The 23,379-nt window shown below is 35.2% G+C and overlaps 1 protein-coding gene across 3 annotated transcripts in view; it reads right to left on the bottom strand.

Annotated features, from left to right (window-relative positions):
• INTU (inturned planar cell polarity protein) overlaps nucleotides 1-23,379 on the bottom strand; it is a gene marked incomplete at its 5' end in the record, with an annotated part of 79,010 nt that overhangs the window by 17,516 nt on the left and 38,115 nt on the right. For 2 of the 3 annotated variants that reach the window (XM_081240847.1, XM_081240845.1), the window contains 6 exons: nucleotides 2,502-2,555; nucleotides 6,272-6,461; nucleotides 9,912-9,989; nucleotides 12,504-12,593; nucleotides 14,815-14,933; nucleotides 19,332-19,535. In XM_081240847.1, the coding sequence (XP_081096973.1) occupies nucleotides 2,502-2,555; nucleotides 6,272-6,461; nucleotides 9,912-9,989; nucleotides 12,504-12,593; nucleotides 14,815-14,933; nucleotides 19,332-19,535 (735 nt within the window). The remainder of the gene's footprint in view (nucleotides 1-2,501; nucleotides 2,556-6,271; nucleotides 6,462-9,911; nucleotides 9,990-12,503; nucleotides 12,594-14,814; nucleotides 14,934-19,331; nucleotides 19,536-23,379) is intronic. The other variant, XM_081240846.1, reaches the window with a different exon arrangement.

Below are 23,379 nucleotides of genomic sequence, written 5' to 3'. Positions count from 1 at the left end.
CCAGCTGCTCCACGGCATGTGGGATCTTCCCGGACCGGGGCACGAACCCGTGTCCCCTGCATCAGCAGGCGGACTCTCAACCACTGCGCCACCAGGGAAGCCCCCTTCTTTTTATTTAAATTAAGGTAAAACTCACTGTGAATTATTCTGCAAGTTCTGACAAATGTGTACAGCTGTGTGCCACCAAAATCAGGATAGAGAACAGTTCCATCAATACCCCCTGCCAATTTTTTTGCTGAATATTATTCCATTGCATGAATATACCACAATTTGTTTTGTCTATTCACCGGTTGATGGACACCTGAGTTATTTGAATAGTCTCTGGCTATTAAAAATGAAGCTGTTATGAACATTTGTTTACAGGTCTTTGTACTGACATAGCTTTCATTTCTCTTGGGTAATTAGATAGGAATAGAAAGGCAGAATTATATGGTAGGTGTATGTTCAGGTTATTAAGAAACTGCCAAACTGTTTTCCAAAGTAAATGTATCACTTTACATTCTCAATTTATCAACTTTTTTCTTTTATGTACTGTGTCTTGACGTTGTATGCAAGGAATCCCAATAGATCTTATTCTAGCCATAGTTAGTTCCACTGCTCATTAAAATGATGTTCCATAAAGGCAGGAATTGGAGTTTTAATTAAATCTATTGGATATAGGTTCCTAAAAACCCAGATATTTGAATATTTTAGATCTAAACTGCTCCTAATGATTAGTATCTAGCTAATTTTTTTTCCATTAGTGAAAAAATTTATGACCTATGAAGAGTTCACCTTGCTTAAATTTCCACTATTTTTACAAACAAAATACACTTCCATTTGCTCAGGATCTTAGCTAAGACTAAGCCACCCCTTAAGCTAATATTCTCTCCCTACATTTACCAGCAATATTATGAAGAATGATCCAGCCTCACTGCTTCTACTTCCTAACTTCCCATTTACTTTTTAAAGACTTTTATTACTGAAAATTTTAGCATATACAAAAAAAGAATAGTATAATTAGTTCCTATGTGCCCATCATCACCCAGCTTAAATAATGACCAGTACATAGCTAATTTTGTTTCATCTCTATCCCTCTCTCCTTCTTCCCTCTCCCTGGTAAATTATTTCAAAATCAATCCCAGATGTTATATCATTTCATCTGTAAATACTTTGGAATGCATCTCTAAAACAGAAGGACTTAAAAAAATACATAACCATAATATCATTACCACATCTAGAGAATTATTCCCACCTAATATCCAGTTAACAGTGTTTTCATTTCCTTGATCGTCTCATAGATGTTTTAAAAATTTTTGCTTGCTTCAATCAGGATCCAAGTAAGGTCCATATACTGAAACTGGTTGATATGTTTCTTGAGTCTCTTATGACTGATAGGTCTCTCTCTCCTGTTGTGTCTAGTCTGAATTTTGCTGACTGCAATCCCCCTCCCCCAAATGGGGTCATTTAACATGTCCCTCTTCCCCTGTATTTCCTGTAAACTGGTAGTTAGACCTGGAGGCGTGATCAGGTATATTTCATAGGTGGTTTGTGTGCTTCCATCAGGAACCACATACTATCTGGCTGACTTTCTTTTTGTGATGTTAACAGCTACTGATGATCATTGCTTAGATCCTTTAACTCACTGAGGGGAATTGAAAAATGATGGTATTCCAATTCTCTCATTCTTTCTTGATATGTTAGGTAGACCACTTCCATAAAGAGAAACTCCCCCTCATCTCTATTTGGTAACCTTGAGGTATGGTTCAGATAGGAAAGGCAGATAAATGTTTGATTCTTTCTCCTTAATTACCAGTTTTCACAATAATGAATTAGTTCCTTACCATCCTCCAAAGTTGACCAAGAACTTTCTTTTTTTCTTCAGTACCATTATGAACTCATGGACTTAGACATATCTGATGTGCTTCAATCCAATGCAGTTACTGTCCTTATAGATGCTCAAGAGGGAGCCTCTTCAAGGTCTCTCCTGATTACTTGAACCCTAAATTAACCCTAGTACTTTTTGAAAGCTTCCTGGATGTCTGATATAACAAGATGTTGCCAGGCTTATCTTGTACACTGTCAGCCCTAAATCTGGAATCAGTCATTTCTCATAGGAGTCTTGGTTCCCTTTAGCGAGAAATATTATTTATACACCATGGCCTGGGTGATAGTGGTGCTCTAGTGGACAGAGCTAGGAAATATATCAATAGTTCTTTTTAAAAGATTAAAAACCATACTACCAGCCAATATTACATGTGTATCCCTTCTCTCAAAGCCCGGTTCCAAACAGTACTAATGTAATTAATCATTACGTATACATTATGTAACAAATATTTTTAACTGAACAGAAAATCTTAAGGCAAGCAAAATAGATTTTGTCCATTTCAATATAGAAACCTAATGTTATGTATTCCAAGATTATTACATGCCCCCTTGGAAAATACTTAGAATAATGACTGATTTATTACAAAACAAGAAATCAACAATGAACCTTTCCTAAAATCCACTGCTTCTCTTACCAGTTCTGCAAAATCTGCAGCCTCCAAGACACTCAATGCTGTGTCTAATTCCACCTATGTGAGAAAAAAAAAAGAGTAACACAAACATTTAACTCATATTACTTACTTTTTAGTAATGACCATATAAAATTGCTTAATAATTACTTGAAGAATTGAATAAATATATCTCTCTCCTTTGTGTTATTTAAGAAATGTCCCCAAATGGAACATCTTGCTTTTAAGCTTTGCGATTACAAAAAAAAAAATTAATGTATTTTAACCTATAGGCATTTTTCAATTAAATCTCAATTATTGCAAAATGGGCTTCACTCTGTACTCAATGCAAACTAATTCATGAGGTTAAAAAGCTGCTTTACAGTTCTGTTAGAAAAATTTTTAACATTTTAAAAATCTTAAGAGGAAAAAAAATCAATCTGAATGTAGCCAGTCTATTATGAATTGTTTTAATTTTTCTATTTCCTACATATTTTTCAACAGTTGGATTCTTGGAAAATCCAAGAATCCAACATTCTTCCCTGTCTCCCTACTATGTTCTGTATAAAAAGACTGTTCATCTTTATTCATGGATTAAATCATGAAGGCAAGTGTCCCCCTGGAATCTGGCACAGTTTAACCACCCTACAGAGTTATTAGAAAAATCTCTTAGGATTTAGCTTTTGTTTCTATGGAATTTGCCTGAACTCTTTCATGTATTTGTCCCTCGCTGAAGCATTCAAAATTTAAAAACAGAATAAATTTAATCTGCAGTTTAATCTGTAATGCATATATATAAATTGGAAACTATTGACAGTTGAAGCTTGTAGCATATACGGTATTTGTGAAAAATAATCCTTGTTTTGTTTTTTAAGGCCAAGGCACTTTCTGCAGGACTGTTTCACAAATGTGTCTTACTGAGACTACAAAAGCTGTGGAAACATTAGTCACGCCTTTCAATGCTTTTCATATGGTATGACTTATTACTCATTTGTGACCTACTTTTTTCTGCATCTAGCAAATACTTCATGTTCTCCTTTTTGTGGCTATAGTTTCTATTGTGAAAGACTACAGGATAAAAAGAAAATTACCTACTTGTGATTTTTGATCTCAGAGACATTAATGTTTAACAGGTTGCTATTCCTGCTACTGAACTCTACAGGCTAATATACAAAGTTACTATAATTGCTTCTTCATATTCCTTAAGAGAAGAAGTAAAATATCTTTTCTCTTTATTACTCCAGTGTATCTTAGGAAAAATTATTTTTTAAAAACCTGACAAACAAACAAACAAAATAAGGAAGTTCTCTGGGAAAGAAAACAGAAGTGTGACTTCATCATATACTAAACTCAGAACAAGTACATTTTTTTCCAAGTTAAAAACAACTATTTCCACCTAAAATTTACCAGGCACAAATTACCTTACACACACATATGCTTTTAACTAAATTTCTTAAGGCATAAAATTCCTTAATATTTTCCATTAGAATATATATAGTCAATAAACCCTACTATTTTTCACACAGTAAGAAATCTCAAAGGCAAAAGGAAAGTGTATGAGTTCTTTGAGTTTGCTGATAAAACAAAACAAAAACTTTAAGGGTTATTATGTATTTTAAACTTTACATTCATCAGAGACTTTTAGATCACTTTATCAGAAGATATCTATCTCTTTGCAAAAATATTGTTCTTAATTCTCTTAACCAGAATACAAAATATAGAAAATGTCTAAGCTATATCCTTATTATTTCCCATGTATTAATTCCACCTACCCAACTAAACTGTGAGTATCCAGAGGACTTTTCTGGATTCCCAAAGCACAGCACAAATCTGAGTACCTGGCACAATGAAGGCTGATCTGCATACAGTAGTGTCCAACTCAACAAGGACAAAGACAACCAGAGCTTTGGTGAGATAAGCAACAGGTACGATATAAGTCAAAAGATTAAAAAATATATATACAGTAGAATTCACACAGTGATTTCTCAGATTGATATTCTTTTAGGTTGAAATAAAAGCATACAGTCCTTTTAATCAAATATATGTCAAATTAAGGGGAAAAAACGCCAATAAAAAAGAAATTTGAATACAGAAGGTAGCCTTCATATGGAATTTATAAGACCAAAATAGGCTATATTTTAAATGTCTTAAACAAGAACTCTTAGAAGGAAAATAATATTTAATCTTAATATATCCAAAGTCTAAAGACTTTACCACTAAAAACATTAAGTACCCCTAATCTCACAGAAGAGACTATTTTGAGGGAAGAGGTTTCTTTAGTGAAGAGATTCTGAGACAGGAGAAAGAACTTGGGCAAGACCAGACCGACAGGCCTCATGAGATGGCAACTCTGACTCACGAAAAGCAGCCTTGTGTCTTTCAGAAGAAAAAGACCCCAGAATGGGCATGAGACAGACTGTGGAAACAGTGTCTTTCTATCTTAAACGTAAGGTTATCTAGTTAAATTCTGTCTATTTTGAACACTTATGATTTCTTATGAAAACACTGATGGGAGTAGAATTATATATCTCATACTTTTAGTTTTATCTCATACTTATTAGTTTTTATATAATTTAGGAAAATGATAATCATTGGCCTGAGATACAAAATGCAGCAGGGGGCAGTTGACAAAGGCAAGGACAAAAAAGAATACAAGAAGGTAAAGTTTCCTTTAAATATGCTTTAACCCCTCAACTCCCTCCAAATAATCATTATATAATAGTACTCTCACAGCTATAATTACAACTACAAAGTGCCAGGCATGATTCTAAGCATTTCATGTGTGATAACTCATAACTTCTTTATGAAGTAGGTAGTATTATTGTTCCCATTTTACAGATGAGGAAACTGAGCAAAGGGACTGATATATCTGTTTAAATTATTATTAAACTTCAAAAGGCATTTGTTTGATCATATATTGTAGAATTCCATGAAGAGCAGAATCTTGAATTGGGATATTACTGCAACATAACCTCGGTTTCTTCATGGGCAGGGAACTGCTATGGCATAGTGCCTCATTAATACTATTACAAATGCTGTGGCTAAATACATTATTGTTGATGAAAATGTCTGAAATGAGCTTTTCAATCATTCAACAGTAAAGTTATTTTGGATGTACAGAAATGACTAAAGTCACATTGATAATGTTTAACCATCATGAATCTTACCTTTAGTGATCTATCTCTGGCACAGGGCAAAAGCTAATTACAAATGTTCATGTAAACAAAGATTTTGCTATTATTAATTTGTTAGCCAGTCATTTCATCTACCTGACTCGATGACCCTGCATTATAAAATCTAAATCACAAAATTCAAAAGTAAGACACACCATATAATTACGATTTCTGAAAAGTATTCCAACAAAGCTTAAATGTTAAAGTAAGATGAAAGAGCTAATTTCTCTTTAGAAAGAAAAAGTTCACTGCACTGAACCTCCTACCTTATCAACCAATTGCCCCTTTAACTCTTACCCATAACCCTGAAAATAACAAAAAGCCTAAGAAAAGAAAAAGAGAGAGAGAAGATAAAGAATATAAGGCGGGCTTCCCTGGTGGCGCAGTGGTTGAGAGTCTGCCTGCCGATGCAGGGGACACGGGTTCGTGCCCCGGTCTGGGAGGATTCCACATGCTGCGCAGTGGCTGGGCCCGTGAGCCATGGCTGCTGAGCCTGCGCGTCCAGAGCCTGTGCTCCGCAACGGGAGAGGCCACAACAGTGAGAGGCCCGTGTACCACAAAGCAAAAAAAAAAAAGAATATAAGGCAACTGGCTCTGATTCTTATTTATGACACCTAAGATTACCTTAATATCCTGTGGAAGTGTGAGCCACCGAACTCCAGGGAGATTGTCTAAAAGTACTGCACTGGAAGCATCATATTGTTGTGTACTGGGACTGGCACTGGAATGTAGTTTAGCAGGCTGAAGTGCTCTTTGAAAGAACAAGCTGAAAAAATGATCCAAACGAGGAACATTCTCAACCTGGCAAAAGGCACTGAAAAAACAAGAGCTGTAAAGTTAGAACAACATACAGAAATGGTCGTCATTGCTTGTAAGCTCCTAAGGGGACTGGATCTTTCCTAACTACATAGGTTCTCTTCCTTACTTCTCCTCCCTTAATAAGAATTACTGCTATGTTATTGATGGAGTGTGTTAAGAAATTCACCCTGTCAGTATTTTTTACCCTAAAGCCTATTCTCAAATACATAGGGCAGATGGTACTACGGGAAAACCAAAGGGCTAACACAAGTGGTATATCTATAACAGAATGGGCTGAAGTTCCCCTTTTGCAAAAAATGTAACTCGCTTTTACCTCTGACTATCTCTCAACCATTTACAAGTCCCAGTATCTTTCCGGCAACACGGGATAACAAAGAGATTTTGAGCTTTGTAATAGAACAGATCTGACTTTGAATCTTATCACTGCTTTTACTAGGTAAACCTCACAGGGAAATCATTTAACCTTTCTCTGAACTTTGGCCCCAACTCTGTAAAAATGGGGATAATACAATCTAACTCTCATGCAAAGTACCAGTACATAGTAAGTACTTATTATGCTTATTACTTACTGGTATACAGTAAATACATAATTAGCCTATTTCCTCCCCTCTTCAGTAATGAAGGCATAACTATTTAAAAACTCTTGAAAAAAAAAGACAACTTGGTTTTAGCCATGTAAAAGTAGCATATAGTATTACCTACAACCATTCACTGGTATAAAGTACTGGATAACACAATAACTGGTATATATACCATTAATATATCAGAATAATATTCACTGATTCATTCAACTAATTACTTGAGTGGCTACTATGTTTCAGGAACTATTCTCATTGATGGAAGTACAGCAGTAAAAATATCAAGACAAAAGAGAAGGTCTCTGCTCCCACGGAGCTCACATTCTACTGGAGAATGACAACAAATGAACAAAAAGTAAAAACATGAACTTGTACAAAGGCCTAAGCAGAGAACAGGACCATCTAAATGGGTGAGGTGACTGGTTGGCTATTTTGGATCAAATGGTTAGGGAAGGGTCTCTTGAGAACAGGGCATTTAAGCTGAGATCCTGATGTCAAGAAGGTCTAATGAGAGGGAAGAGTGCAAAAGCCCAGGGTGGGAACAAGTTTGTCCAGGGTGCCTGCAGAACAATACAGAGGGGTGGTGTGGATTGAGATCTGAAATCAGAAAGGTATGTGGGAGCCAGATAATAATGTAGAAAGGTCACTGTAACTTTGGAAATTAAAGAGGCAAGAATGGAGGCAAGGAAATCAGGAAGTTACTGTAGTAGTGAGAGATGGTGGTGGACAGGGTAATAGTGAAGATGGGGAGAAATGGATGGATTTGAGATGTGTTTTGGAGACAGACTGGTTCGGATTTGCTGATGGATTGGCTGGGAATGATGAAGGATACTTATATCTTTAATTTGATCACAACACTAAACTTTATTAATGTATAATCAGTTTTCTGTGGCTCACAGGGAACTAACCAGCTCACAACTTGAAAAAGATAATTTAAGTTTTTGGACATTTTAGTCTTCTCATAATTTTTCACAATGGCCTTTAATATCTTTCATAATCAGAAAAAAACCTTGTGATTAAAAAAATATTGCAAAATGACTATTAACAATATCTTGGATCCATAGTGCTTCTTGGTTTTAAGAACTCAGTGGATCTTTACATTTATTATCTTAGTTTGCCTTTCAAATTCCCACCTAGGCAAGAAGAAACTGCTTAAATTTGCTGTCAACGTGGAGATACTTCCAAATCAATGGAAGCTAAATTTCAAAATGAAATTCAGAGAAATTAAGAGTCCCTCTGCCCCCAACCTACTCCATTGGAATTTGCAGAACAACTCCAATTGCTTTATCTTCATATACAGAATTCATTGCAGGAACTTAATCTTTGATTATCTCTAGTTTTATGAAATAGAAAGCTTCAATTAGGGCAAAACATAGCAAGGTTTGTTCATCTAGTATAAATTTAAGGAGGTAGTTTATAACCACCTTAAGCGTTTATACTCTTTATTGGTTAAAATTTTTCTTATTAGTAAAAGGTAAAAGCACTGTATATGGCTGCCCAGTCTTTTGTAGTTCACACATTTGGAAAATGCTAATAAGTAATTGGGTTTGAGAGGGAGGTGTATGTATTTTCCTGGAGGAAAATACTGCAAATTAGACAATTTTCTCAGATGGCATCACCATAAAAAATTCCTTTAGGCGGCTTTGAGAACAGTGACAATAAAGATCTACTCTAGATAAACAGAGATCTGATACTACTATGGTTTAGAAAGATGTATAAACTGTCTTTGAATTTTTATATTGATATACTCTTAAAGCTTTGAAAGCAAAGGCATCATTTTAGCCCTCTGAAGTACTGAGACTTACAAACATCGATTTTCCACCCATAATTTTACATGTTCAAATATTAAATGGTTACCCCAAATTTCCTCTTTCAGATCAAGAAAGATACATCACATACTGCAAGGTTGAAAAAGCAAGAAGCAGGGCTTCCCTGGTGGTGCAGTGGTTAAGAATCCGCCTGCCAATGCAGGGGACACGGGTTTGAGCCCTGGTCCGGGAAGATCCCACATGCTGTGGAGCATCTAAGCCCATGAGCCACAACTACTGAGCCTGTGCTCTAGAGCCCGCAAGCCACAACTACTGAGCCTGCAAGCCACAGCTACTGAAGCCGGTGCACCTAGAGCCCATGATCTGCAACAAACAGAAGCCACCACAGTGAGAAGCTCGCGCATCGCAACGAAGAAGAGCCCCTGCTCGCCGCAACTAGAGAAAGCCCACGTGCAGCAACGAAGACCCAAGGCAGCCAAAAATAAAAATAAATAAATTTATATGAAAAAAATTTATAAAAACAAAGCAAGAAGCAGAAAAATATGCATAATATGAGCCCACATATGTAAAAAAAGAGTATGTATATTCATATTATATAGAAAATATATGGAAGAATATACATGAAACTAAATAGACATTTACCTTCTCTACCATGTCTTTTATTTATTTTAATAGCACATACATTTTTTTTACTAAAAATTTTTTTAAGGAAAAAGTATCACATTTTAGGATAGTGAATTTGACAATGTTATAATCAGAGGAAAACACAAAAAACTTCTTACTCTTTTCTGTACCTGTTCTGAAGAAATGCTCTTACATTTGCCCCTACAAAAATACATCAAATCAGAATATAATTGTGGTTACATCACTATTTCACAAAAGTAACATATGAGACCAAAAAAGAAAAAGCAATGGATCCAATGAAAAACTGCCTAGAGCTGTAAAATAAAAGCCAGTCACGAAGGATGAGAAAATAATAATAATCATAAGAAAAAACCCAAACAACTAACTTGCCAACCAAGGAACACTATTAAGTGCAAAAAAGTGATTTAGAATCATATACTTAAAACTTGAGGTTCAATTCAAAGAAGTACTTACCTATCTAAAGAACCATACATAAATTTTAAGGTTTGGGCAACATCTTCAATCATATTCCTTAGCTGAGGAAGAGGAACTCTAAAAAGAAGCAAAAATACATCTGTTCATTTATAACATAATCAATTGATTCATAATATAAAAGAAGCAGATCATCTTTACATTTTATACGTGAAGAATATGAGAAGCATGTGTGTTAACTGTGAGTATAGCTGTGTATAATAGTTGTTTCCTGTATTAGCAATTAAAGAGTTTGATGTCTATATCTGGGGTTCTACAAGTAGGCACTTTTATATCACCATCTATATGGAGATTAGTTAACCCCCTTAGGGTTCAATTTCCTTTATGTGTAAAATGGGACCATAATCACTAAGCCTTCTCAGGTTCATTCTGAGGATTAAATAAAATTAATGTGTATAAAGCAGCTGGTTCAGTATCTGGGCCTATAGAAAGAAATGTTAAAATTCTTGACACTTTCCAGTAATACTTGGATCTCAACTTAACCTCTAATTCTTGTGACAAAAAGACACCCTTAAATGAAAGAGAAAGGAAAGAAAGTAGGAGAAAGGAAAGAAATGAACTTAACATTTTCTCATTGAAGCCTTGTAAGAATTTTACAGAGCAGGTCTTTTATTCCCATTATACCAGTGGGTATAACTGAGGTTTAAGAAGTTAAGCAACTTCTGCAGGCACACCCAGGGAATAGAACCTGCTGGTGGGCATTCATTTCCTTAGCTCCAAGGTTACTCTCTCCACTACCTCACACTGTCTTCCTGGTTAGGTCCCCGCTATTGACTGCAGCTGTCACAGGAAGATGATCTACCCCCGTGAAAACACATGTTCCTGGAGTATCTGCTCCACTGTATCCTGGGTGAGGCAACACTTTTCTCATCCTGCTTGTAAAAGGCACAGTGGTGAAGAAAGAAAGGACAGACTGTGGCATTAAGACAGACAAGGGAAAAACAATCCCAGGGCTGCCAGAGTTCAATTACAAACCATCTGTACGATGCTGGAGATACAGAGACATATAAATTGACACTGAGGAGGTGCTTGTGCATGACCTCTCAATACTCTGTTTTCCAGTCTAAACAAAGGAGAATAATAATAACCTTCCACAGTCATGTGAAACAAGATGCAATAAGGAAAGGAGTTTGGTACGGGGTGGTGGCTATGAGCAGTAAGAGAACTGGGTAAAGAGGTGGCTAGGGCTATTTCTGACCTGAAGCTCAGGATAGAGAAGGAGGAGGACCTTCGAATTCATTCCAACTTAACAAGCCAAGTTCTCTAGGATAGGGATGACATAAGTATTTAGGGAAGACCCCGCCTCCCCACTCCCACCCCGGGAAACAAAGGTTGAGAATTGGCTAAAGCATCCCCTAACCAGCACAACCTGGATCCAGAGCTCAGCAGTGACAGTCCTTTTTTGGCTTCAGGGTAAAACCTCTCCTGGAAACTGGCTCTGTCTGCCTAACTAATCTGGCTGGTGGCATCAGAAAGTGGGGAAGCAGTCTCTGCTCAGTTCCTTAGCTGGGCCTTCCTCTCTGCTGTCTAACTGCCCACACTACCTTATCTCACCATTGTATTATCTGTGTCTTGTCTTTTGCCTTTTGGGCTACTATGAAAGTCCAAAGGCAGATGTTTCACCCTGCCACCACACCCTAAGGTATCTTATTCTGGATGTTCTCCGATTCTTGTTCTTTCAAAACAACTCAGTTTTTCACGATCCAACCCATTGGCATAGGGCAGTCTCCGAGCAGGGTTTTAGACAGAAAAATGCACATTAGCTGGTAAAAGAGAGCCATCATTTAACATATATAATGGCACCACTATCCCCTCATGTTAAAAGTTTTGAATCCCACATTTATGATAGATCATATCTCTTTCTGCCCAAAATTAAAGACCACTTTAAAACATAATAACTGATATTTTTCACTGAAGCCTCCTTTGGAATTCCTCTTTGTGGTGTTCAAACAAGTCCACAGTTGTTTGATACTCTTCCCCTTTGAGTGTGGGCTTGATTTAGTAACTCACTTCTACCAAATGTATAAATGGTCAGCCCTGCTCTTACCTCCAACTATTAAAATAAGACATTTTTCAAAATACTTGCAAAAAAGTTAAGAAGGAGACCATGATAATATAAGACATACCATTAGAGAAGTCACTTTAAAGATAAATATTCATTATTTGGTCAAAGGTGCCCAACACCGAGGCAAAACGCCTCTCTGCTGACCCTTAATTCTCTAAAATCATCAACAGTAAAAAACTGTAAACATGCAAAATCCAAACCACGATACTGTCAAAAGTTTGAGCAGAGGACAAGCTCATCTCTCAGCCACCTCTGTACTGGCCATATCTCAGAGGAAAGTGTATTGACGGCCTCCACCCTTACTAATTGGTCTAGCTGGGCCTTCCTGGTACCTTTCTATACTATTCATACCAAATGAACACAGGTAGCCATTATACTAGTGCAGCAAACCTTTAAATTGTAAAACTTCTTGAGTTTACCTTTGACAAAAATGTCATCATTTTAATGAAACAGACTTTGTTAGCAGTATTTTAGAAATGATTTTAAGGTAAACAAACATCTCAACTTACTCCTCAGCAGGCAGGCCAATTAACAACAGCTTGTCAGATTCTTTCCAATAAGCTACATGAATTTGTTTCCCATTTAAAAGAAGGGATGAGCTAAAAAGAAATAGAGTCAAAATGAAATTAGAACATCTTTAAATGTCATAAAATTATAAACAGTCATTCATAAAAGATTACATATGGTATGATTTAAGAACTGCACGCTTAATCAGCAAATTTCTTGGCATATACCTGCCACACAGAAAAGGCAAGGAATTGTACAACAAAAACATATTCTGAAATATAAAAACCCACAAAAAACTCTAGGTCAAACAAAAGTAGACCCATTACAGCAAAAATATGTTGAAATTCTTTTGCTAACATTAACTGACTCTACGCAATTTTTTTTCAAAAGAAAGCTTCCAAGGAATCCCTGAAATAATAATTATTTTCATATTCTTTCACAAAAAAGTTTTTCTCTATATATTTACTGGTTTCCACATGGGGAAACTTAAACACATTTTCTTACTAATAAGATTAAAAATGAGTCCTGCACCTTAAAAACATTATGCTAAGTGAAAGAAGCTAGTCACAAATAACAACATATTTCAATTCCATTCTTAGGAAATGTCCAGAATAGGGAAATCTATAGAGACAGCAAGTAGATTAAGGGTTGCTTAGGGCTTGGGGTGGCGTAGGTGCATTGATAGCTAAAAGGTACAGGGTTCCTCTTTGAGATAAAAAAATGTTCTAAAACTGACTCTGGTGATGGTTTCACATATCTTCGAATATACAAAAACCATTGAATTGTACACTTTAAGTGGGTGAATTGTATGATATATGAACTATATATCTCTCTCTTTTTTTTTTGCGGTATGCGGGCCTCTCACTGTTGTGGCCTCTCCTGTTGCGGAGCACAGGCTCCGGACGCGCAGGCTCAGTGGCCATGGCTCACGGGCCCAGCTGCTCCGCGGCATGTGGGATCTTCCCGGACCGGGGCACGAACCCGTGTTCTCTGCATCGGCAGGCGGACTCTCAACCACTGCGCCACCAGGGAAGCCCTGAACTATATCTCAATAAAGCAATTTAAAAAAATTTTAAAAGGCCTATCACATGCTTTTATAAATGTGAATTTACAGACTAAATGGAGCCTCGGTTACTAGTATTCTGAAATGAACTAATCTTTTCTATATACACTGTACTAAAAGTCCCAGAGTTAAACATCACTTTCATTTAGAAAAACAAGGAAATTCTTCCCGTTATCTTGCAGATCCCATCTATTAAAATCCTAGACAAGGACCTACTGTATAGCACAGGGAACTACACTCAATATTTTGTAATTACCTATTATAGAGGGAAAAGAATCTGAAAAAGAATATATATATATGTGTGTGTGTATAACTGAATCACTGGGCTGTACACCTGAAACTGACACGACATTGTAAGCCAACTATATACTTCAAAAAAAAAAGTCCTAGAGGTGTCATTTTAATCAGAAGATGGGAAAAGAAAAATTAAAGCCTAGAAAATCCGATTTGATATTCTGTCAATATTAAGGAGCTCTTAAAGTTTGAGATAAACTATTTTGGTAAAGTCTGAAATTGTTGAAATATTAACGAAGAAAAATGGTTTATAATCTATAGATCTATTTTATGAAAAAAGCAAAAACAAAACTCAAAAACTTTGAGCCTTCTTTTTCCATAAGTTAACTATAATATTTCAAAGTCAAGACTTGATAAATCAACATGGAATGGGATGTGTGGCTCTATAATCAACTTTCAAAAAGTTATTTAACACCAGTTTGCTTATCCATCACTGAGTGAACTTGCACAGATGATACTGCCTTCTGAATACTCTTCCTAAAGTGTATGTGTATTGTGTGTTTTCTATCATTGTTCTAAGAACAGAACAAAATATTTTGAACTATATGAAAAATTCAGTATTCAGTCATCCTTACCAACCACAAAGCTATTGTCAAGCAAGTTAATAATCAAGATAAAGTCATAAAAAAGCCCAAACTCATCATAATGCTGTGCTTAAGAGAGACTGCCTTCACGAAGAAATTCTAAAGTATAGTCATTAATCCAATTTTGTTAAAGTCCAAAACATCCAGATCTACAACTGTACTAGGAACTTACATTCTAAATAGATGATTAGTAGAAATAACCTAGGTGAGAAACAAAATATCTGCAGACATCATATCTGCCATATAAATATTTACATTATAGATACAAATATATTTGTATAATAGATACCTGTCTTAGTATTTTGTTTGTCAGAATTAAGGTAAAGAACTTGAGAGAAAGAGAATTAAAGCTAAATAAAAATCAATTATTACCTAGTAACTTGTGTCCCAGTTACATTTTCCAACATGTCACAGAGTGTGAGAAATATCCCTCTCACACTTTTAAGTTTCTGAGATGCATCAGATACTGGATAATGATATAGGATTTCCTGCTGTTAAATACAAAGAAATAGAAATGTCAATTCCCCCCAAATTTTCCAACCGTTATATTTTTCATGGCAAGTTCAGACTTCAAATTAAGGAAAAAAAAAAAAAGATTCCTTTCAGCTTCAGTGGGAGGTTTATTCAAACATAAGGAGAGAAGTATGCCTGGAATTTTAACACATTACCTAGTATTTAAAATACCACATTTGACAATAAGTTAGAGACTGTCAAAATTAGTCATGATACATATGCTGAGTAGGACAGTGATTAGTTGGAATAATTACAACTAATTGCAAACAATGTTTCAAACATTAATCTCCCTTTACAATAAATTAAAATACTAATATTTATATTTCATTATATAGATATTCTTATCTCCTGTGGTTACATATGCACACAGACACCAAATGTAAATTTTAGGAGTCTTTAAGATAAGCTTCATCTTTGGTGAAACCATTAAATCTTTATTGAAACACAAGACAAGACTGCAATTAAACTTACAGAGTGAGAATACAAAACTAAATTAAAGTCATGCAGATAGGAAGAAAGAAGTATTATGATATTATAAAATCTTCTGTTTAAATTTGAAAGCGTTTGCCCACCACAAATTAATCTGTATTCAAACTTTAAAAGAGAGACATTTTAAATTACGGAAAATACTAAATCCATAAGATTATTCACAAAATGCTTAATAGTCTTCTATTTTCAAGAAGAGCATATTCCCAGGAAACACACAGTTTTTAAAAAATTTCATTTTTATAAATTGCAAAATCAAGATATGCATTGCTAGTACTTTTACATGATGGATTGAATCATTCTGTGCCTCACTTTTTTGCTATTACTTAAAGCAACATGCTATTTTTCTCACAAGACAAATTAAAAGCAGGCAAAATTAAAATTCCTAGATAGAAACCATAGAGAATTCAGAGTAATTTCCAGTTATGGTACTTAATAACAATATCCATAAATATTAACATAGCCATTATTGAAAGCCCAAACTCTTAAAATACTGTATCTTTTCTTTGGTTCTCTCTCTAAAGAGCATTCTACACTTTGCTTTGGTCTCTCTTTACAAGAAATAATTATGCGACTTGGAGTCCATGCCTTCGCAACTTTTACATTAGGATAAAATATAAATAAACTGGACACATCTGTTTTTTATACTTATTAAGCACATTCAGTACATGAAAATTGCTATGGAATTATGTGGGCCAAATACAGTCTGCCTAACAACTCAAAATTTCTGTAATAGTGTAAAACTATTGTAAAACATTTTATCTCTAGAAATTAACTCAAACACCAGTGAAGATCATCTGTTATGTCTACTTGATAAATTTAAACCTTAACTGGTAAATAAACTTACTGTATTTAGCCAAATACCAAAAACCACTTTAAACAAATAACCATATAGTCTTTGATCCATTTTTTAAAAAATGTCCAAATCTTGTAACTTGAAGAAAACAAGCTGGTATTAAATATGTAACTCACATGAAAACAAAATGACCCTATGACATTTAATTGTAAAATAACTAATACCGGAGTGCAAAGGTCATTTGAGAAAGTCTCTATTCCAACCTCTGCTGCGACCAGCCCAGAAAGCCTCACAATTCAAGAGCTGGCAAGCTCTACAGTTCCTAACCAATTTAATTAGCTGTATTTTTTTTCATCTTTATTGGAGTATAATTGCTTTACAGTGGTGTGTTAGTTTCTGCTTTATAACAAAGTGAATCAGTTATACATATACATATGTTCCCATATCTCTTCCCTAATTAGCTGTATTTTAAAGCACTCATTAATAGCATGCATTTGCAGCAGTTTCCACTCTGTTCAGTAAGAATAAAAAGCCTCTCCTAATTACAGTGTTGATACAGGGCTGTCGACAGACAGAAACCTGTTCATTAGAGAAACATCTACACACTTTCCCATGGAAAGAAAGGCAAGGATGACAAAAGGCCTCAGCACTATCCTACTCCAAGATGACATAGAAAGATTCAGGATGCTACCATCCCAGAAATATGTTGTGTGTTCTATTTAATACATGGTTAAATTTCTTATTGTTCTAAAGATACAAAGGACTAGTAAAACGTGCAAGAAATTAGAATTATCAACTCTAGGTCTCCATGTATTTTTCAGAACACAGAAAATTATAAAAATATGTAGAAGTAAATCCCTTCCTTCCCAGTTCAATTATTGGCTAAATTTTGACATATGAAGAAGCAACACAAGGAAATACACCCTTTGGATAAAATGGGTTTGGCATTGAGAGTATAGGCTGCAAGGATTTCAAAAGGAAAGAAATGTAAACTAGGTAAAAACTTTTTAGATCTCACTTCTGCTCAAAGCATTATGGTAAACTAGATGCTCTGAGACCCTTGTGCTGTAAAACAACTGGATTCATGGCCAAAAAATACTTGTTAAACTGCTGGATATATAACAAGTGGAGAGGTTTCCAATGACATCTTCTCCATACCTTTCCAACCCCCTTCCCCAGCACTGCAAAGCAAGTTGGGGCCTCAGCTGGGAGTGGTGAGTAGTGGGCAGAAGGACAGAGGCAGGTTGTCTTGAGGGCTGACACCTACCAGTGGCTAGGTAGGTGAGCTGGGCCTAGGACCATTGCATTAAACCTAGACCCTTTAGTGAGGCTTAAGTGCTCTCTGTCAGTGATAGAAGCAGAAGAAGCAAATTCTCTTTGAAGGAAGGCATTCCCCATTTAGAACCACAGGACTCCCAAAGATAAAATCAAGCAGTAAGTTTAGTCAATGATACCCAAGGAAATAACAAGGTAAGCCACAACAAGTCAGAGTCCCCATTAGGACTTAGAGATATTGGAATGGGAAGATATAGAATGAAGAAGAGCTACGTATGAGATGCTTAGAGAAATAAAGTATAGAATCACTAAGACAAGCAAACAACAAAAGACTACTAGGAATAGCATGGCAGATTTGCATGTAGATTAGTTTAAAACTTTTTAGGAACTTCTAAAAATAAAAATAGGACTGTTTAAGCAAACAAAAAAACAAAAAAACACTATGGAGAGGTTAAAAATAGTTTGGACATACCAGAAGCAAGAAACTGAACAAAGAAAATAAAAGACAGATTCCTTAAAAGAAATAACCAACAGTAGACTTATTAACAGCAATTATGAGTCAGAAGACAAAGAAATACTATCTTCGAACAGATTAGAGAAAATAACTTTCTACCTAGTTGGCATAAGTAATGCTATGTGTTGACTTCACCTTCTTTCTGGTCACACAGGAAGACTATATTTCTCACCTTCTTGCATTGGGAGAGACCATATAACTAGTTCTAGGCATTGGAGCATGAACAGGAGTGATGTTCCTACTTTTAAGCTAGGCCTCTGAAATGTCCCATGTGATATTGCATGCTTTCTCTCTTCTCTCATTGGCCAACTAGATGGAAAAGATCCAACAGAGGACTCTGAAGTCCTTGGGAATAATGGAACCACTGGATGAAGGGCTCAAATCATTGAGCCATTTGACCAGGAACATGTACATTGAAATGAGAAATAAACTTTTACTATGTTAAGCCACTGAGACATTAGGATTCTTTGTTATAGCGACTGGCCTATTCTCACAATGTAGAATTATAAAGCTACCTTTCAAGAAGGGGTGAAAAAGACATCATCAAATAAATAACAACAAAAAGAATTTATCACCAACAGATTTTCATTAAAAAGAGATGCCTAAAGTATATGTTTTAGGAAGAAAAATGATCAAATAAGGTCAGCCTGAGATTTACGAATAGTGAATAAAGAAAATGGCAAGCATATATGTAAATTTAAAGATGACTCATCTGTATGAAATACGATGTACAAAATATGCATTTTATGATATGTAATTTATACGTTTTATAATGTATAAAATATGATAATAATAAGTAGTAGTACTAGTAGTATAATTATGCCCAACTTGTAGAATTTAAAAAAATTATAGCACTGAAATATTGATGACAATAGCATGTAGGTGAAGAGGGGAAAATTGGAGTTAAGGTGTACTAAAGGCCTTGAATTATTTTGAAAAGGGGTTAAGATAGTATTTAACTTTAGAATCTGTTAAGAGAAATATCATGATAAAATTTTTAGAGTAATCACAAGAAAACAGAAATAAGAATATACAGCAAGAATAATAATGATACAAGCAACCAACTATAGTTTAAAAAATATCATGAAAAAAGCAATTCAAATAGAAATTTTTAAAGAAGGTAGAAGAAACAAATTCAAATATTTCAGTAATCTCTATAAATGGACTCATTGAGCTTGTCAATTTGAAGACTGCTGCGTGTAAGAGACATATCAAAAACATAAGACATAGAATGACTGAGAATCATTTGGAAGACTATAAAAAGGTCCTTACTTTTTTCCTTTGCACTTTTGAGAAGACACTCACCTCTTCCTTTGATGTTTCCGAGTCGAGCTGTAGCGTGAGATACATAACGATGTGAGGAGTGTTTAGAATATTCTGCTGGGTACCTTTGTCCTCTTCTCCCCATGGAAGTTTGATTAAATCACTTGTGTTTGACTGTGCCTTTTTCTGTCTCGGTTGAGTTGCTTGCTTTTTCACAGCACATGCATTTTCGAATGTCAGTTTCACCTTTAAAAAATTAAAATTTGTTGATTTTTCAACAAAGGAAAATCAGCTGTGGTTTTCACAAAGAAGGATCTGTACATGCACTTTCACTCAGGTACGCACAGTATGCATAAAAGTCATTCTAGAGTATGGGCTCCTTGATGGCAGGGACTGTGTATTCTATTTATATTTGTATCTCCTTGTCCTAGGACAGTATCTGGCACACATTATTACAAATATTTATTAAGAATATATAATTCTCTGTATATAAGTTCATTAGTTTAAACTTAATCATTTTATTCCAAGTACTGACAACAAATACAAGAAATGCCATGGAAAAACAAAAATTCGTATGATCTGATAGCGTAATAGAGAGTAACATTACATTAAGAATGGTAATAGCACTGTCTCATCTGGGGAAGGTAAAAGGAAGAGATTCAGGATTAAAAGCGACCTCATACAACCAGAATTAGCTCTCCTTTCAAGTGAGGTGATATTCAAATATTCTTCTGTTAGACACTCTTTGTGGTCCTTTAAAATAAAGGCTAAGGACAGTAAAAACTATCAACATGCCAGATCTTGAACCATGACCCTAAGAAGATTATCTATCAGTTTTGTCAAGATAGTTTTAATTTCATGGCCTGATGTCAAACAAGATTGGTAAGAGTCCAGAATGTGGCCATTTTCCAGTTGTTGAAAGGTAGCTTCCACTTCTCAATTAACTTTCCTTGAAAAAGGAGATATGTGACTAGATGCCAGCTGGCCAAAGATAACTTGCTTACTTCAAAGAAGCACCAGTGTGTATCTTGACTAAAAGAAGTTTTCACTAAATATAGTTAATTTTGTGTAGCAAGGACATCATCACAGCTATATAGGCACAAAATGTTCCTAATGTTTAAAGTCTTATCAGAATACAGATAAGTAAGACAGGACATTCTAACTGTAACAACCTATAAAATTTTAAATTTAGACATTAAAGTGCAATGACTCCTTTAATTAGATTAAATTTTAAAAGTCAAAAAATAAATTCATGCTTGATCAAGAATAAAGAAGTCTGGTCAATATAGGATATTAAACCATCACACTGTACACCCTAAACATATATGATTTTTATTTGTCAATCATACCTCAAAAAACGGGGGAAAAAGGAAATGTCAATATTTAAAAGAAGATAAAATTGTTTGTATGCAGTAAGTTGCATTTTGAGAGGAAACATTTAAAAATTATTATCAAGACAATAATAAACAATAACTATTTTTAATAATTTATTAAAAGAGGTACTATTTTCAAGGCCAACTTTAACTATATGATAAATATGAATATATTACTATCACTCCTTTAAAAAATAAGCCTTACATATTTATACATTTTTATCAAAAATGTTAAGAATATTATTTTTAAAAATTCATTCATAATCCCATCAGTCCATCTAACTATTGTTAGTGTTATACTGTAAAATAAATCTATCCTGATGAATAAAAGCTTTCAAATGAAGAAATATCTAGATATACTTTTTTTTGGTTGGCAAAGAGTGACTATTTATGGTTGTATTCAATTTTGCTTATCTGTGGCTGTCTGGCACTTCAGAGGCACTAAGTTATCTTTGTCTACCTAAAGTGAATTTAGTTAAATAAACATATTTCCTAAAATAAGTTTCTGGGACTTCCCTGGTGGTCCAGCGGTTAAGACTTCATGCTCCCAATGCAGGGGGCCCAGGTTCAATCCCTGGTCAGGGAACTAGATCCCACATGCAGCAACTAAGAGCCTGCATGCTGAAACTAAAAGATCCCGCATATCAACTAAAGATTCCACATGCTGCAACTAAAGATTCCGCATGCTGCAACTAAAGATCCTGCGTGCTACAACTAAGACCTGGCGTGGCCAGATAAATAAATAAATAATTAATTAAAAAAATAAGTTTCACATTGTATTTTATTAACAAGTAGAAAAGAGACATGAAGTCTAAATTCATCAATATATATATATTCAGAGTTAAGATGAACCAGGTCATGACTACAGAGTAGGAAGGGAGAAGTTCCTCATGAAATTTTTCTGAGGCCAAACGATCATGTTTCTTTACAAAACATTTACTATTCCAAATGGAAAAGATCAACCTTTACTAATTTTTAATGTTTTCTATAAACTTGATGTTGAAAAATGGGCCCTTGGTATTATTAGAACACTGTATCTAAAAAGGCTAATAGAACACTAGTATATTTGGGGGGAAAATATTAAGTAAGCTAAACAAAAACATAAAAAGTTAGAGATCCTATATGAGAACAATCAAGATCTGAGGAAAAATAATATAAGGATAAGGTGAGGAGAGATGAAGAGACACTGTTTCCAAAATAATCTTAGAAATATGTGAAAAAGACTATTTGGTGTGAGGTTTTGACCCAAACAAGCAACATGGAAGCATTATATGGCCTGAAAGACTATGTTCTGAGGATGGCATCTGTTCTAGTGGGTAATGCTCAATATATGTATACATAAGTAAAAATATAAACATAAGCATAAATATATTAAATCCTTGAACAAGGATCCGATGAAGTAAAAATGGCTTGGAGCTCAGGGGGTTCTTTCATTTGAGAATGAGGATTTAGGAGTGTCCAAAAGAAAATATATGGGAGTCTTTGACGGTGTTCCTTGGGAATGTGAGAAATCTTTCGAATTGGGGGAAATCCCGAGTGCAGACTTTGTACCAGTATAGAGGGGAGTTTTGAAGATTGTCCCCAGCACTGGGCTTTGGGGAGGAACTAGGTATATGAATGGAGTAGAGGGTGAGAAATCTGACTATAGGAAGCAGGAGATGAGCGACATCCTAGGGGAGCAGGTGTCACAGAGGCGGGCTGCATCGGCTGGAACGTCTACGAGAGCTGTGTGCCCCAGTGGTCCGAAGAGAAAGAAATATGTGTCCAAAGAGAAAGAAGGGAGGGCATGTTCTCCAGCTGAGATTCTTGTGGGTGGAAAGGTCAAAAGATAGGGTATGACTCACCAAGAATGACAAAAGGAAATGAGTTGGTAGACTTAAAATAAAAATTTACCAATTTTACTTTAGGCAGCAACGGCAACCTAAAATTTAAGACTGGTTTGTTATGCTTGGTGAAGAATGACACACTTGAAAACTAACTTTAATGCTACACTTGGCAAACAACAGAACTTCTTTTCTGTGGGGCAAGAACCTTTTCCCCTCAGCATGACAAAAACTCAGACAAATACACAAACCACAGAACCATCCATTAACATTCTTTAAGGAAATATTTTAGCCACCGTTCTTCTGATTTAAGTAAAGTTGGCTCCATAATGCAAAGATAACTACACTTTAACAAGACATTCTGAAAAGCTTACACGTTAAGTAGCTATAAATGTCAGGAAATCAGATTGTCTTGATAAAATGATAAATGGGTAAGACAGATAACCAAATTAAGAGTTTAGTGCCATTTTTAAAAAGGGGTTGATATATGTAAATATTAAGGATATTATGCGTTTTATAGGAAAAAACTTTATTAAGCATCTGATATAAGATAGTTTATAGCTTCTTATAAAAAAAGGTTTTTATAAGAGTTCATATGAAGTTTCTTATAAAGAGGGTTTTTCTGTTGGGTTTATATGAGGTTTCTTATAAAAAGGGTTTTCTGTTGTTCCTCCATGGACATTAACTGGTGACAAGTTTCATCATCTCCTGTCTCCCTCAAAAGGTTTTCTTATTTGTGCAATTTGCCCATCCTTTCTTTCCTTAGCAGCCCCCCTGGCCCCTCAGTTCAGGAGATGATGTCTTACCTCAGGTCCAAGGATATGCTCTCTATAACTCACCACTTCCACAACCTTGTTGCTTTAATTATATCCTCTCTCTACTCCCACCTCCAAC

Source organism: Mesoplodon bidens (genome assembly GCF_964165515.1).
Source record: "Mesoplodon bidens genome assembly, chromosome: 1".
Classification (NCBI taxonomy): Eukaryota; Metazoa; Chordata; class Mammalia; order Artiodactyla; family Ziphiidae; genus Mesoplodon; species Mesoplodon bidens.
The sequence above is the reverse complement of the archived record's forward strand: the minus strand, read 5'-3'. Positions and strand labels throughout refer to the sequence as shown.